The following is a 17,641-nucleotide window of genomic DNA, read 5'->3' as shown; positions in this document are numbered from 1 at the left end:
GAGGCACGGCAATAGTGTGTCTGTTCAGAGACTGGGGTGGGGGGGTAGGAGGGGGGGGGGGGGGGGGCTAGGGCCAGCAAGGCATCTGATCCAAGTGTATTCCAGAAGGCTTTTATTGTTAAATTATATTCTTCAGGAAAAACCACCCATGTCACATTTTGTAAATTTGATATCCATACACTTTTGACTGGCATTCTATTTTAGCCATAAGCCTATGATTTACAGCAAGCCTGTTTTTCCCTCTTGCATAGGGTGGCAGCAGAAAGGATGGGGTGCTTTCCAGGCTCCAAGGATAAGGAACAAGGGGGTTGGGGTTTTGTTTCCCCCCCAAGAAGGCTGATTCTAGCCATGCCACTCCGCTCCCCCCAAGCAGACAGCAAGCTTCCCCTCACTCCCCACTGCCATTCATCCAGCTCAGCGCTGTAGCCCAGCTGCTGTGTTTGCCGGGAGGGGCTGCCCAGTGCCCTGCCTACTGGCTGCTTCCCGTATCCCTGCCATTCCACACACAAACACATCCACACACGCTCTGCCTCGCTCACACACGGAGCTACGCGCACATGCGAGCACATTCCTTCCTTCCCTCTCACTGCCTCAGCCCCTGACTTCTACAAGCCCATGGAACATTTCTGGAAAGACGCTCTGGATCCAGCAGGGTAGGATTGTTTTGATTTCTGTCTTTGTAGCTTTAGCATTTTGAGAAAGCAACTTACCTTTCTGGCCAGTGTCTGTATCCTAGCAGGGAGATGAGGATTCGCTGTTTTCAGTGGGTTTGTGTGTGCATCTCCGTTTTCTTCCAGGACTTGGAGGATTCTTTGTGTAATTCATGTGTAATTTGGCGGGTGCTGATTTTTAAGAGCCCTATGAAGTGCTTTTGCATGTGTTTAAAAAAGACATTTGAAAATTGAAAGTGTGATTTATGGAAACGAAATCATCTTTAAAAAAATTGCTTTGGAAAGTAATGGTTGCTGGCCATAAAGAGAAATATCTGTGATTCACCTAATGTATTTTTAACCCTTTCTTTGCTTACAATCTGTGGTTATTGATGCTAAGCTCAATTTTGTCTTTATAGTAAACCAACTACATCTGCATAGTGTCCAAAAATGGTCTGTTTGTTCTTGTAAGAACTAGGTGAAACGTATACTTATTAGTATAAAAAATTAAAAAAAAATTACTGTTGGTAACAGCAACCGTGGCATTTATATGTGCCATGAACATTTTGTTAGGTGCTCTGTTGGGTGTTTGGGATAGCAATTAAAGCAAAGCATTAGTGGTCATATCAGATAGTTGTATCAGACTCTATTAGGCTGTTGCAAAGGAAGTTCATTAAAAAGTATAAACTCTCCAGGATTGTGGGTACATAATATATTTACCATATCCCACGTGTGTACGTACATACATATATTATTTGTGTGTGTAGGCTTAGATTTTTCATTCTGTTCAAAACTTTTTTCTATTCCTTTTTCATCTGAATATTTGATTCTGCATATCCTAGTGCAGTGAATGGAGAATAGATTTTGCATATCCTAGTGCAGTGTATGCAGAATCGAATTGCAGGAGTAAAGAACAGAAACGTAGCACTGCATTTCAAAATTTGTTGGTTAGACCAACAGTGTAACAGAGGGGCCAAGGATTCAGTTAATGAACTGAGGTTACATTTGTATGGAAAGGTCACAATTCATATTAAACTTTCTGAAGTTTTGGTTGCATAACCTGTGGAAGACACGGACACCCATGTGCGCCTAACCAGAGGTTTTTGTGAATCATCATTCACATGAGAATTCATAATGGGAGCAAGTACAGTAGTGTGTTCCAACACAAACATACCAGTAAGGCTGGGAGCATCTTAGAAGGTCCTGGCTAGAAGGGACCACTCCGGGAAGTTGGTAGATGAGGAAACTGAGGGCAGGCACCATTCTTCTGCTTGCAAAGCACAGTTCTTTCTATAGGTACATCTTGACTCTCCACACCCCCCCCCCCCCAACACTTCTCCCCAGATGTCTCCTCTCAGTCCCCGCAGCTGCTAAATATAGCTGTCTGGCGGTGGCCGCACAGGCAGCCCCACAGCCCATTCTATCTGCCATATCTCAGTTACAGAGTGGCCCTCCCCAGGGTCATTCTATGTACACACTACATACTGCCAGCCAACGAGGAGAGGGAATCAAACAGAAAGAGAGACAAACAGAGATAGATAGGAGTCTGGCATGGGGCACATAAGGCAGCACGTGGAGAAAGCCGGCCCCTGGATTAGTCTTGCGAGTTTGTTTTAAACCTCGTCTTCCCCGGGCCACCTTTAGGAGATCCCTCTGCGCCCCCGCCCTCCCGCACTGAAATTTAGCTTCCATCCCGCAGCGACGAGTAAAGTTAAGTTCAGGGAAGCTGCTTTTTGGGATCGCTCCAAAACGAGTTGCGCCTGGAGTGATGTTTTAAACCAATGTCAGTGCGAGGCAACAGCCCCTGGTTGGCTTCCAGTACCTCTGTAATGCATATGAGCGCGGGAGATCGGTACTTAAAGTTGGAGACTCTTGGAGCCCAGGAGTTCGCTGAGCGCGCTCGCGCCGGGCTGCACTTGATCGCGTCTGGGCGGCCGGCTTCCTGCGGACGGGCGGGCTCCCCCGGCAGGGCCAGAACTCGCTTCGCGGCGGGACATGCGCTGCACCGCCTCTAACCTCGGGCTCTGCTCTTCTTCTAGGTGGCCGCTCGGCTGCTGAGCCCTCTGCCCTGAGGGGAGACAGTGCGCGCCTTGCCCGCGACCACTGACCATGACCATGACCCTCCACACCAAAGCGTCCGGAATGGCCCTGCTGCATCAAATCCAAGGGACCGAGCTGGAGCCTCTGAACCGCCCGCAGCTCAAGATCCCCCTGGAGCGGCCCCTGGGCGAGGTGTACGTGGACAGCAGCAAGCCCGCCGTGTACAACTATCCTGAGGGTGGCGCGTACGACTTCAACGCCGCGCCCGCCGCCTCCGCGCCGGTCTACGGCCAGTCGGGCCTCTCCTACGGCCCCGGGTCCGAGGCAGCGGCGTTCGGCGCCAACGGCTTGGGGGGCTTCCAGCCGCTCAACAGCGTGTCTCCGAGCCCGCTGGTGCTGCTGCACCCGCCGCCTCAGCTCTCGCCCTTCCTGCACCCCCACGGCCAGCAGGTGCCCTATTACCTGGAGAACGAACCGAGCGGCTATGCCGTGCGCGAGGCCGGCCCTCCCGCGTTCTACAGGTACCCGCGCCGCCCACCGCGCCACGTCGGGATGGCAGCTGCGCGCCCCGCGGGCGGGAGGGGGGAGGAGGAGAGGGGGCCGCGCGGCCGAGACCTCGCGGGGCGGGGGGGGGCCCTAGGCCGCGGGGCTGGGCGCCCGGCAGCCGGGCCCCGGGAGCCCCGCGACTCCCGGCCGAGGCAGGGCGTTTAAGGTGGGGGGAAAGGGTTTGTGGATCTTGCTTTCGAGAGCCAAGTTCTCTCGCCTGGCAGCTTAAAGAAAATTCTATTCTCCACACCCGTACCCTCTGCATAAGAGGCAGATCCGAAAACCCGTGGACGTCCTAATTCATTTTGGAAAATCGTAGGAAGCGGCGATCATTTGTTGGGGGGAACACCCCAGAGCAAATAAACACAAAGCTCTTGGAGTCTTTATTTAAGGCTAGAGGTGTGTAGGGTTAGCGGAGCTCAGAGTTTATTATCATTCTTCTTATTATTTGAAATTGTTTTAATGTGTTCGCGAAATTTCCTTTCATCTAGAATTTATTATTGGAAATTTGCACGCTATTATTGCGATGACGATGGTTTTGTTTTAGCAAAAAGTGCTAGCACCTACTTCCCCCCTTTCCTCTCCATCCCAAGTTGGAGGCTTTAGGATTGAATTGTGCCCCTCCAAAGAGCCGTAGAGGATTTGAATGAGTCTTAAGTTTCTGATATCTGTGTTGTCGGGCCGGGTCCATGCTGGAGCAGCTTGCTGACGTATGACTTCTGACAGCCGAAAATTTATAGGTGTCTTGTGAGTTTAAAACATGTCGAATCCAAGAGTGTTTTTTTTTATAAAGATTTTATTTATTTATTTGACAGGCAGAGATCACAAGTAGGCAGAGAGGCAGGCAGAGAGAGAGGAAGGGAAGCAGGCTCCCTGCTGAGCAGAGAGCCTGATGCGGGACTCGATCCCAGGACCCTGAGATCATGACCTGAGCTGAAGGCAGCGGCTTAACCCACTGAGCCACCCAGGCGCCCCCAAGAGTGTTTTGAAATAACTCTCCTGCCAGCTAAGTTACATTTCTGGCCTACCCGGCAGAGCGTGCCCGGGAATGGTATGCGGGGTCAGCTTCCTTGTGCGCCTTTCAGTTGCTGTGGAAGTGTTAGTCGTCCAGGACATACAGGAACACGTTTGTGGCTTAAGTGGCCAGTGTTTTGTGTCCTTCTATCTCCCACCCCATCCCCAAGGATTATGCTTTCCTCCCCTCCCTTCTCCCATTACCCCTTTGACAGTTTCTGCCTTCTCTTCCTGATGGACCTGGGCGTGTGTGGGGGGGTGCTTATGTGGGTGATTCTTATGAACACCTGTGCCCTAGGTACCCAATGGCCAGCTGTACTCTGGGGCGCCCACGGGGCTGCGCTTTGAATTAGGCACAGCCAAACTGCAGACTGGTGTCTGCACTTGCCTCCCACCTCCAACTGAACCCTTCTGCATTCCAAGCTGTGAACCGTTTTCTATTCGGTGTTCTAGTTCCAGAGAGATATTCAGAGCAGAAGAAATAGGAAGAAGGTACAGGTTGGCCCCAGAGGATACCGAAGGGCAACACTCTTGGGGTATCTGCGCGTACGCCATGTCCTTCGGCCCCTCAAATGACTTTGGAGCATCATCTCACAGCCAAACAGGTTCAGACTGAGTTATTACTTAAAAGGCAAAGAATGAACAAAATTCAGAAAGCTGGCATTTTTGAAATTAATTTTACTTGTTTTAATTCAGGGTTAAAATGGAAAGAAAAAGAATTTATTCTCACTTTTTTTTTTTGGAGTGTTAGAACAAAATATAACGATTAAGTCTTATTCATACAACCTTTTAAATTTCTTCATGTGAAGAAAGGCACTTGGTATGATGTGAATTCCATAACCTTATAGTGGACTCCAGAAACTATTTTCTTTTCCATTTAATTTTCAGTTCTTTTATTGCAAATTAATCCTACTGAATTTCAATGGGTACTAATGAGACTGCTCCTCAGCAAATTATTTACTGCCTTGCTAATAATTACAAAGCGAGCATGGTCAAATAAAGAGGGGACATTTAATTCAAAATTGTTCATCATCCCCGTGGCAAATAATATTACTATAATATGCCCCATCTTAAACTTTTTGCATTAGATGGTATTCAAATATATTTAGAATAATGAAAAAAAATGATGTGGAACTTTAATAATAAAGTTAAGAACTCATACACATGGGTTTCAATGCGGAAACTCAGTTTTATGATGATTTTTCCTTTGTAGTTTATTTCCTATAACGTCCTTACTCTTTGAATTCTGCCTCTGGGTAACCAGGGAGGAAGAGAGGACTCTGTACCCAGTATTGTTTCAAGTGGACAGATGTTATTTAATATTTTTGCCCGCTCAGTTTTCCTGTCTGAATAACTGGGTAAAAAGAAAAAAAATTGATTAGGCTCTTTTAGAAACCATCTGTTACCTTCAGTAGTGACTAAAGTTTTAGGGGTTGAAAGCAGTGTTTTCAAACTGCTTGTTGTGATCCAGAGCAATGTGATATTGCTTAGTGAGTCCGGAACATTTTTTTTTTTTAAGGAGTAAAATAGAAAAGAATATAATAGAAAGTACCAGAACACATGGTATTTCATAAGGATGGGTTTTGTTTCCTGAAAATTTGTTTTAATTATACACATTCATAGGCACCGACTCGTAAATAAAATGTCTTTCTTACCATAGATGTTTGAAAGTTAGTGGCCTAACGTGTTGTGCTCGATAAAAGACACAGAATTTGGGTAAGTGGCTAGTTGTTTTAGTTACACAAACCAAAAAGGTATTTTGATTGTCTTTATTTTATTTTCCCCCTTGAAATTAGCTGGTGTCTTCAGGTCCGTTAGATTAAGGTTTATTATTTCTGATTCTTAACTTTTCCATTTGTAACATGGTGTCATCTTATGGATTTTCTACCTGAATGTTCCACTGGGATGTTTAAAGAATTTACATGAAGTTCACATCATTTAGCATTAAGATACGACAGTGACTTATATGATGGTGACTTTCTTCTAGTGATCACAATATGCAGCCGTATCTATGTACAAAGAAATGTAATCGATCAAACTGCCCTGGGCATACCATAATGTGAGAAAGATTGTCACACGTCCCAACGAATTGTTGGGAGGAAATATATTTGTAAACAGGCGAGCTGTGACTTTCCAAGATGTGTCTTACCTAAAATTTCATGACTGAAGGCGCCTGGGAGTCCTCTTATCCTCAGTTCCTTTTCAGTGTTCAAATTTCTTAGGAGGTTTGAACAATACTAAAGATAAAACATATTATATCCACCATGTTTTTAAAAATTCAAGTTAAATATTTAGTGCTCCGTGTTCATTTCAGTTTTACTACCCCATATTCTTAAAGGCTAAATTTTACGCACTTCTCCTCCCCACCTCCCATGCCCCCCAAACTTGACAAGCACACAGATTTTAGCCTCAAAATCAATGTCTTAGTAATTTGTCTGCTGGCTGTATGCATATTTTGAATGAACAGTGTGTTCGTTGGTGATCATTTAAAAACAATTTCTCACCTTTAACTAAGGCTCATTTCTAGGGGGACATTTGAAGAGCTAGTTTTCAAGTGTCCAGTCATTCTTTCCTTGTATGTAGATGATATTTTAGCACCCTTTATTTCTGTTCTTACTTATTTCATTCATTTAAGTTGTTACTCTTCCCCTGACATTTTGTGTTGGTCTAAGAATAGTTGAAGGAGCCACATATTGTCTCAGGAATGAGTATATTTTAGGTTGAAAAACGGATTCACATCTTGAATCCCCATTTCATTTTCACCTACTGCATGTAGCTTGTACCTGTTTGGGAGAAAGTCCCCTGCGGGATAATTGCCACTTATTCTAATCTTCTTTCTCGCACTCAGTTAATTTGGATCCTTAGACTGCTTTTGTGCATGCACTCAGGATGTGACATCCCTAATTTGGGAAAATTTGGTTTAGCATTTGGGTTTCTTATTGTTTTGAGAACATGAAAGACAGAAAGAAATCAACAATGACAAGAACAACAGATACCAGGAAAAACTGTAAAAGATGACACACTTGCTGTTAATGATATTAATAATTTTGTTAAGTGGAATAGGGCAGAGGAAAGCAGCCCATAAGGGACACAAGCATTCAGCATTTCATTATTTCTTTCTCATATTAATATTCATTCCGGTGCTTCTGTAAGCTAAAAGACAGTAGGAAAGAACAGACTTAAATGGTCAGGAGCTTCATTACAAATATAAATGAATGATAATGGGAAATCATTTTCTGTGGAAGTCAGATTTGAATAAAATCTTCACCACCATCTGCAACATGTGTTTGCAGCCTGGGTTATCATAAATACCATTTATTTATAGATACATTAAAAAAATGAAAACCCTGATTATGTGAAAATAGTTTTACATCGGGAAATATATGAGTTATAATTATATTTTTTTCTAAAATACACATGCAGCACAAAATGAAAACATCTGACTCCTTCCTGTGACATCAGTATTATTTTTAATGTAACTTTAGGTGAACCCAGTGCGTGGTACAGCGTGCTAAGTGTGTTCCCGGCTTTTCCAGGATCCATTGAATGGATAGGACAAATTAGTCATTTAGCTTAATTTCAAGACTCTGCTTGCTTTTTGAAGAAGGAAAACAGAATGACCACAACTATTTAGAGCCAAGATGCACACTCCAGAGAAAGATGCTTTATAAATCCCCAAAATACAATCCACTCGAACACAAAGTGAAACTGTGAGGGATTTCATCAAAGGGAGCCAGCCCATCAGAGCCATCAAATAGTTTTGTTTTATGTTTTAAACTCTGCCAATGCATTGACAGATAATGCCTTTCTTTTTTAAAGATATATTTGAACTGTTCCCTTCTCCACTCGTAAAATATTACCCATCACCCCCTGCTGCCCTCGGAGATCTGAGGACCTCGGTGGGCTGGAGGCTAAGGGAAGCACCTTTATGATATGTCTTGGGGAAGACATCCTAATTCCTGAGCTCTGCACCTTGCAGAATGTTACTAGGAATTACGAGGGAAGCTTCACATCAATCGGCAACACTTTCAGTCACATGTGCATGTTCAGACCCTATTAGATAGAAGAAAGAGAGAAAAGACAACGACTTTGGTCCCAACCGATGAAATTTTATGTAGTTTGGTAAAGTCATCATTTCAAGAAGCTAGCTCAACTAAGAAATGGTGTGGCTGGCACTTGTAAGGGATACGAGGAATTCTGATGTGATGGTGATGAGGATGAGGAAGGTGATGATGGTGGTAGGGAGGGTGAGGATGTTGATGTGGTGGCCAGAAAGTGCTTGTGTCAGTTGTGGGTGGAGGGTGGTGATTCTGGATGTCTGTTATAGAGCCTGGAGATGTTTTTCCCAGGCAGAAATCAAATCCTTTTAACGTACCTCACGTAGTTGTGTGTCGTTATAATTTAAGAAATAGTCAAAATGTCAATAATGATATTATCAGTGATATTAATACCATGCATCTAAGAAGTACTACACAGAAGATTTAAAAAGAAAGCTCCAAACAAGTCTGGATTTTTTTTTTTTTTTTGGTTTCTCCTTTTTGGAGGGACAAAACGGGGTCCCCCGGTCTGCTCCCATAACAACTACTTTAATGAAATAGGTTATCGTGGATGAGAGAGTAGGCTATGCTGTCTTGTAATTTTTCTACTTTCTGTGAGTTGTGCTTTGGGAAGATTTTAGAAGTTCACTTAAAGCTAATAAAGCGAATTCAAAAATGTTCGGGGCTAGATATTTCTGAACCAGTCCTGGAGAAAATCAGGTAGGGGGGTCTTCTTTTTTAAGAGCTCCCCAAATGTTGTCAGTTCCTAGGAGGGAGTTAGTGTCCAGATTCTCAGGTGCATGGAGCTGGAAAGCTCCAAAGCCTCCTCCAGCTCCCTGCTCCCATCTCCAGGGTGCGACCGCGGGCTGGGGCTCCTGCCTCTTCCCCGCAGTAGCGCGTGGAGGGCCCCGACAGCGCTATGCAGGGCAGTACTTCCTGGCCAGTGCTCTTGGCAACTGGACTCACTTTTCTCAAAGAAAGACTTGAGATTTTTTTTCTAAGACCCCGAAAGTAAAAGACAATTTTCTTTTAATTCCCTGCAAGTAAACTGATGTTAGAAATAGTAATTTTTACATTGGCATACTTCCTCCTTCCACTGCTGATTTCTTTTTCTTTTCTTTTTTTTTAGTAGTAGTCATTCTTGTATTTTCTTTTTTCTTTGCTTTATTTTCTTATGTGCTTTAAACTCCTTTTTGGCTTCTTTTCCCCTATCAAGCTTGCTTGCTTTTTTTCCCTTTTTCCTGTTTTAATTGCTCCATCGGTGTGTTCCCAGATTTTTTCTCCCACCTTTTTTGGTTTATTTCTTTATTGACCTTTTTTGTCTCTTATTCTAATGAAATTTGGAACGTGGCTCAATAGAGTTTCTACCTAGCACGGGAAAGCCAGCGATGTAAGAATAACCCAGAGTAGCGTTAACTCCATTAAAAGTTTTCAAAACATTTTTTCCTTCTCTCTAAACTTAAAAAAAAAAAAAAAAAAAAAAAGACCAAGAAGAAATTTTCACTTAATGGAATTGCTTTGAGAGCTCATTCATGTCTTCATTTATTTGGCTACCTTGTCCCAAATTGTGTAGCTCATCAGTGGCATAGATGAAAGGAAATGCATTTCTGCATTCCTGGCAGTTCAGGTGTCCGTGTTGGCACAGTTAGTTGCCAGTAATCTCCTTGTGTGAATGGATGGAGTCCTAACGCCATGCTCTTCTGCAAGGAGATTTAGTATAGGGATAAGTGAAGTCAGCCTTGGCCCCTTTCTCCTGGTTTGAGGGGTTCTAGACCCATGTGAATTACATGAGGCATTTAAAGCAGACTGGAACTTCCCATTCTGGCCTCGGACACAAAACAAAAAAACCTGTTCTTTTCGAACAGCCATAGGTATATCCATAATTCGTTTTACTTGTATCAGGAAAGTATTTTAAATGGCGCTTTGTTTTTGTGTTTTGCTCTTGTAGAATTTGTGCAACACGACATTATCAGAAACATGATTGATTTTAAGGGTCCCTTATGTTAACTTTTATATCTGTCTTTTTTGGAAGACCTTACAAATGGTTGTGTTTATTTCTGCTGGAACATTCCAAGCAATTCAGAGAGAAAGGATGTACATTCTAATTTGAGTACAAGATACAATTTAGTTACATTGAGAACTTATTTTCTGTAGTTATCTGAAAATCTTGTGGGACCTTTGGAACTCCCTTTGATTTCAAATAGGAGGAATCCCTGAGCACTGGTCCAAACAGAGACCACATCTTGTTCACTGCATTTCTCTCAGCTCTTAGTGAAGGGTGTGGCACACAGATGTTCTGAGCAGCTTTTAGCTAAGTGGATGGCTGATGGTAGGCAAGAAACACTGGGTATACTGACTCGCTTGGGTTGCTTACTGGGAGAATGGCCATTCAGCAGTGGATCTTTTTTTTTTTTTTTTTTTTTTTTTTTTAAAGATTTCATGTGTTTATTTGTCAGAGAGAGCAAGAGAGCACAAGCAGGGCAAAAAGTAAAGGGAGAGGGAGAAGCAGGCTCCCCACCGAGCAGGGAGCCCTATGTGGGGCTTGATCCCCAGACCCTGGGACCATGACCTGAGCCAGAGGCGGACTCGTAACCAAGGGAGCCACCCAGGCGCCCCAGAAGTCGATCTTCAGGTGGGACTGGAGGAATGCGGGGAGTTTGTGAATCCCCGTCCCTTAGGAATAAAAGTGGAAAGGAGTCCAATTGGTATTCCAAGTACAGTTGATTCCCATTATTTGCAGGTTCCATATTTACGAATTTGCCTACTTGCTCAAATTTATTGGTGACCCCCAAATCAGGACTCGTGGCCTTTTCTTGGTCATTCACAGACGTGGGCAGAGTGGTGAAAAATTTGAGTCATCCGACACACATGCTCCCAGCTGAGGTCAAACAAGGTGATACTCTGCCTTCCTGTGACAGCTCTTCTCCTATAAACAAGTGTCCTGTTCGGATCTGTGTAGTGCCATGTTTTTGGGTTTTTTTTTTTTTTTTAAAGATTTTATTTATTTGACAGACAGAGATCACAAGTAGGCAGAGAGGCAGGCAGAGAGAGAGGAAGGGAAGCAGGCTCCCTGCTGAGCAGAGAGCCCGATGCGGGGCTCGATCCCAGGACCCTGAGATCATGACCTGAGCCGAAGGCAGAGGCTTTAACCCACTGAGCCACCCAGGCGCCCCCATTTCTGGGCTTTTTGTTGGTGACTTTGCTATTGAAAATGACTCCCAAGCGTAATGCTGAAGTGCTTCCTAATGTTCCTGAGTACCAGAAGGCTGTGATGTGTCCGATCAAGGCTGTAGAAAACACGTGTGTTCAATAAATTTTGGGCATGAGTTCTAATGCTGTTGGCTGTGGGTTCAGTGTTAATGAACCAATAATACACATTAAATAAGATATGTTTAAACAGAAACACACATTAAATGAGGCTACCTATTGATTGGTTGGTGGAGATGGTATGATCAGAGGCTTATAAAAAAATACAGGGCTGTACTTCCCCTCAGAACAGTGGTGTAGTAGTAACTAATTTACTCTTTGTGGAGACTTGAAAGTCATTAACGACCACAAATAATGAGGATTGCTTGTATGTAATAGAGGGACTCAAGTACAGGCTTGGGAGGCAGTCAGCTTATGTTTCTGACTTGACTGCTGCCTGCTTGTAATCTCTGGCTCACTGTGCCTCAGTTTACTCTTCTGTAAAATGCCAATCAAAGTAGGACCTACATCTTTCAGTTGTTGTGGGATTAAATGAGTTCATAGACATCAAGCTTTTAAAACATGTCCGGCACATAGCAAGCCATTATTTTTATAACTCCTCTGGAAGGGAATTGGCAACTCTACCCTGAAGAAGGTGATGTAAGGGCTCTTTAAGAGTCTGGAATGTTGGTGACTTCCCTGTATGTCTTTGTTTTGCCTTCGAGGGACCAAATTTAATACCCTATTGTGATTAGAAGTTATATTTTCCGACCCAAAGGAAGCAGGAAGCCAATTTTTCTTGGAATGCTTAATCTATGCCAGGTGCTAGGCTAGAAACACAAAACAAAGCAATTGTAATAAACTCCAAATAAGTAAAAATAAGTAAATCAATAAAAAGAGTGAGCAGCGTTAGGTGCTGTGGACTGGAGCAGTCCCAGGGAGGGAAATAGTTGAAGTTGAGGTTAGCAGATTATGGAGAGAGCCATGATGGAGAGAGGGCAAGGAAGGCATTTCTCTGTGATTGGGAAAACAGGAGCATGGAGAAGGAAGAGGGACGGAAGCAAACATTCTAGCGTGTCTGCAAAAGTGGGTTTTTAACCCTGCCTGCACATTTGAATCAAGGATGACTTCAGAATCCCCTGGGTGATTTTGCTGTGTTCCCCCCGACAGAGGACTGTTTAAACCCTGGTCTGCCTGACTTCCAAACCCTCTGTTCATCAGGCCCCCATGGGTCTCAGAGGCAGAGGGACGAAGATGGATGACAGCAACACTGCTTTCTCCTCCTCATCTTCCCAGAATAAAATTTGAAGTAGGCAGGTGCATTGGATGTTGACTAGATGCAAAGCACACAAATTGAAGGTTAGGACATACACACATGCCTAGGCCTGTTAGCCTGCATGATGTAGATTTCTGTTGAGGGTTTAGATAATCAATGGTGATTGAAGACTTTACCTGCACACCCTTCTCCTCCCCCTCGCCCCCCCCCCACCGCCCCAGGATTCTCTTTCCTATAATTCTTCTAATAATTGCCACCCACCAGACTCTAGAATTGTTTCTACAACTTTAAACCCCTAAATATCAGTACAGTTAATTGATTCCTTTAAAAATTTCAAATTGCATGTTTGGAAAGTGCTCCGGAGTCTCTGATGTCGAGGGCCTAGTTAAAGCTCTCCTCATATAGGGGTGCCTAGGTGGCTCAGTGGGTTAAGCCTCTGCCTTCGGCTCAGGTCATGATCTCAGGGTCCTGGGATCGAGCCCTGCATCAGGCTCTCTGAGAGCCTGCTTCCCCTTCTCTCTCTGCCTGCTGCTCTGCCTACTTGTGATTTCTCTCTCTGTCAAATAAATAAAGTCTTAAAAAAAAAAAAGCTCTCCTCGTATACTCTTTTTCTATCATGAGGTATTTACAGAATTTTTTTTTAGCAAATAGAATTTGTGCTATTTTGAATGCTTCCTCCCCTTAGGCCTCCCCTCCCCAACATTTTGCATTTTAGAAGACTCCTTTATCGGTAAAGAAAACGGACACGAATGCCCACGGTACAGTTTGGTGAGGCTTTTCCACATTGTTCAGTCTCACGGCTGTTCATTTCCTCACAGGACTGCCCAGAGTCACCAGCTTAAAACACGTCCTTGAAATCTCAGAACACATAGAAATGCAACTCCTTGGCTCAGAAGTGAAATGGGCACACTCGAGTGCCCACACGGCTTGCAGTAGACGTTCTAGGTCCCACATGGTGAGGGACTATCACTGTGATGGTGCTGGGCTTTTTGGTTCTTTGTTCTTTGTTTCTGGTGCTCAGCAGTTGTGACTGATGAAACCAAAGTTGATTTTCTTTTCTTTCCTTTTTTTTCTTTTTTTTTTTTTTAAAGATTTTATTTTACGTAATCTACACCCAACATGGGGCTAGAACTCACAACCTGCAGATTAAGAGTCACATGCTGTACCCACTGGGCCAGCCAGGTGCACCTCCCACCCCCCATCCCCCCCCAACAAGTTGCTTTTCTATAACGAGGCCAACCCTGTTCTTTTTTTTTTTTTTTTCTTAGCATTCTGTTAGTCACCATACAATACATCACTAGTTTTTGATGTAGTGTTCCATGATTCATTGTTTGCGTGAAACATCCAGTGCTCCATGCAATACGTGCCCTCCTTAATACTCATCACTGGGCTAGCCCTATTCTGAGAAATCAACGTTTGACATTGAGAGATGGCTAGCAAAGTTATCAGGTAACTTGGAGAAGTGTTCACAGGTTCTAGTGTTTTAATTCTGAACAGCTTTAGTTCCCGGAAACGCAGTATCAGTCATTTATGACATCTTAAAAGACACAGACAAGAATTTTCTTCTCAAATGTCTCTCACATCATTCTCTCTGTTCTCCACACACGGCCAGCTCTCTGTTACTGGTGCAGGAAGTTCCCGACTGGCTTCTCAGCCTTCAAGCTTTCAAACTCAGATTTTTCAATTTGCTACCCAAAGTATGTACTTGATCTGATCTTTCCTCTGCTTAAAACCTTTCAGAAGTTTCTCACTAGTCACAGAACACATGTGTAGTCCAGAGTGTGGCATTCAAAGCCCTTGTAATTTGATTCAGACTAATCTTCTCCTCTCATCCATGAAGCTCCTGTTCAAACTCATAGTTAAATGGTGCTTCCCCACTTCTTCATGCTCATTTCCGTCTCTAATGGGAACCTTTCCTCTTGTCCCATCTCTGTTAGACCAGAAGTCAAGGTGTTCAGCAAAAATGTCAACCTCTACCCACTGGATTTTTTACCTGGCGTTCTCTCAAATGGTCATGGTGCACACATTGCACATTTTCTGGGTGTTTCCAATATGGAAATCACCATAGGATGGTTACAGATACATTTCTCTATGAATTTTATTAATTTTATAGGTTAGAGTAATTTAATGAAATTATTTATTAGTGGATATATTCACTTACTCAGCAAATTTTATTAAATGTTGATCGTGTACTGACTTCCATGGTAGCTGTAAAGATTGGACACCTTAGTTGCGATAGACGAACGAGGAAGATGGTAAAATGTAGAGACAATTAAAAAACAGTGGAATAAGAATTGTCACAAAGAAGAGACTACTAGGAAAACTGTGGAGGCCACTTAACTTGATGGAGGGCCTCCAACTATGAATGCAGAGGTCCAAATGCTTTGATGGAAAGAGGATTTAACCAGGCAAAGAAGGGCAGGGCAGGATGTGAAGTGAAACCGTGTCTCATTCCCTGATACTCCCTGCATCTCCCTACCAGTTCTTTCCACAGAATAACTGCTTGATGATTTATAGAGCCAAACTATTAAATGAACCAAATGAGAGTAAGTTGCTAAGAATCTGTGAAATAACGTTAATAATACCATTTGCTAATATTTTTTGAGCATAGTGTGCCAGAGAACTTGCTGAAAGACTTAAGTGGAAAATCTTGTTGCCACCTTATCCTAACCATTAGAGGTTGGTACTGATATTACTCTAATCTTCTGGATAAAGAAACTAAGAATGAGAGAGGGCCGGTGACTTGCCCATGATTACATAGCTGGTAATAATTCAGTAATGGAGCATTCGGGATTCTAAGTCTACAGGTTGGACTCTGGAGCTCAAGTTTTATGCACTATAGTGTGCAGAAAAATTGACTGGAGCTTGATTTACTTGGCAGTTGGTTTGCTAATTCCTTGTAATATTTTTATAGTTAGTTGTGACAATGCTTTAACCCTAGATTATGTCCCTGGGCTGCTGCTTTTAGTTTTATGGGAAGTGGCTATTTTTGTGATGCTTGCTAAAACATGTTTTAACATTCTTTTTTCCCGTTAAGTAGGAGGATGTTTTTTTCTTCTAATATCAGAAGGATCCATTGAACAACATCCTACAAAGAATTCCTGATAGCAGCCTAATGCTTTTCTCTGTATGTGAAACCTACCCAGTGGTTTTAAATCTGGACAGAATTACTGTGCTCATTTGGCCCAACCCTCTCTTTACGCAGAAAAAAAAAAAAAATCACGAAATCAGTATTTTAAACCAAGGCAGGGCCATAAGCACGATGTATTCCTACCTCTATATTTCCCAAGCCTAGTGATTAAAATCTAGAGAGGGGAAGTGCTTCTCCAAAATATGTCAGCGAGTGCAGGTCGAACAGGACAAGAACCCATGTTGCCTCCAGCCCATGACGTCATCCTTCACATGTGGAGGTATGACTGGCCCATGTTCACGGAGGACGCCAAGGCCATGCTGTCCTCATTTTCCTGGTGCTAGCATGGAGAGTGGAAGCCCAAGGCGAGTGGAATGAAGGAATGTCTGCTGCTGATGTTGCCGAACAGTAACAATGGGGGAAGTGAGGGTACCAGGCCCCGCCTATCTGGACGGGCCATCTGTCTAACTGGTCTGAGTGAGAATTTGTAACCCTGGTTTACCACTTCAATTTTAAGGCTCTAGTGGAAACTTACTTCCTGTACTTACATTTTGATTATTCCCCTTTAGTTCTGATAACTATATCTTATTTACTTTGTGATTGAAGATTTCTTTTCTTGTTTTCCTTCCTTCTGTGTCCGGGGCTTTAAGGTTAGGAATTACCTTACCTAGATTTCTCTGGGAACTTACACTGAATCCTTTCAGATTTCTAAGTTGGTTGGGTGCTATTTTTGTGTCTCAATTACCAATGTGAAAATGGAACTTGATTTATTTCATAATAGATGTTTCACCTTAGTATTGGCAAAATTAAAAAAAAATTAATTCAATCTGTGCTTGACCCAGCAGTCAGGTTACGAGATTTTTTTTTTTTTTTTTTGTAACATGGTCCCAGTGTTGAAAAACATGCATCTTCTTTGAAGCTAATTAGTAAACCTAACGTCGGTTATATACTGTTTACTATTAAATTTGTAGTTTAATATTGTTCCAGGAAATGAAATGTAAGTTTAATAAGAATGGCAATTGGTGGAACCGTATGTCCTAAGTATAATTCATGTTCCTGATAAACTTGTTACAGAAGGACATGCCTGGCTGATGGGTTACAACCGTAGTAACCCGAGATCACTTAACACCATTTATTCTGTAGAAATTTATATCGATCAGGATAGGATTTATAATTACACCAACCTATAATTTTTTTTCACTTTTAATTCTTTCAATGTTATGGAGCTATTAATGAATTTTAACAGCTCTTTAGCTGTTCCAGTTGCCAGTGAAAATATATAAAAAGGAGGTATTAATCTTGTAATTCGCAGCACTGTAAAGAGAATCATGTAGAAGTTAAATCTGCTTTTATTAACATTTTATGGCGTTTATATGTATGCAGGGAAAATAATTCGAAGTGGTGGAAGCTACTGCAGACTTCCTGAGGTGGCCCTTCTTCCTTCTTTCCTGTTTGGTGAGGAATCGTAGAGCAAAAAATGTATTTACGTCCAGTTGTGAGAGGGCTATCGGTATGCTCTTAGCAAAATGATTTCCACTGAGAAGCTCAAAACAAAACGACTGCAGTGATATTTTGAGAGGCATTTGCCCTGTGTTCTGTGCCTTGTTGGCCTTGCGGACAAGTGGTGCTGTACACAGAGACGATGAGTAGGTCGGTGGCGACTTTCTCTGAGTCAGTACTTGCCCCAACTTTCTAACTGGATCTACACGAAGGAGAGTGACGGGGGTTGGAGGGGGGGCAGAAAGTGAGAAAGATCAATTAA

At 43.0% G+C, this 17,641-nt stretch overlaps 1 protein-coding gene across 3 annotated transcripts in view; it reads left to right on the top strand.

The window, feature by feature from the left end:
* The first annotated feature begins 508 nt into the window (after positions 1–508).
* Positions 509–17,641, top strand: part of LOC111158708 (estrogen receptor 1) — a 290,590-nt gene continuing 273,457 nt past the window's right edge. For 2 of the 3 annotated variants that reach the window (XM_022520924.1, XM_022520923.1), the window contains exon 1: positions 2,760–3,211. In XM_022520924.1, the coding sequence (XP_022376632.1) occupies positions 2,760–3,211 (452 nt within the window). Of the gene's footprint in view, positions 654–2,689; positions 3,212–17,641 lie in introns of those variants that run through there. The other variant, XM_022520922.1, reaches the window with a different exon arrangement.

This window comes from Enhydra lutris, unplaced genomic scaffold, assembly GCF_002288905.1.
Source record: "Enhydra lutris kenyoni isolate GAN:26980312 unplaced genomic scaffold, ASM228890v2 scaffoldscaffold62, whole genome shotgun sequence".
Classification (NCBI taxonomy): Eukaryota; Metazoa; Chordata; class Mammalia; order Carnivora; family Mustelidae; genus Enhydra; species Enhydra lutris.
This window is presented reverse-complemented; position numbering and strand designations above follow the sequence as displayed.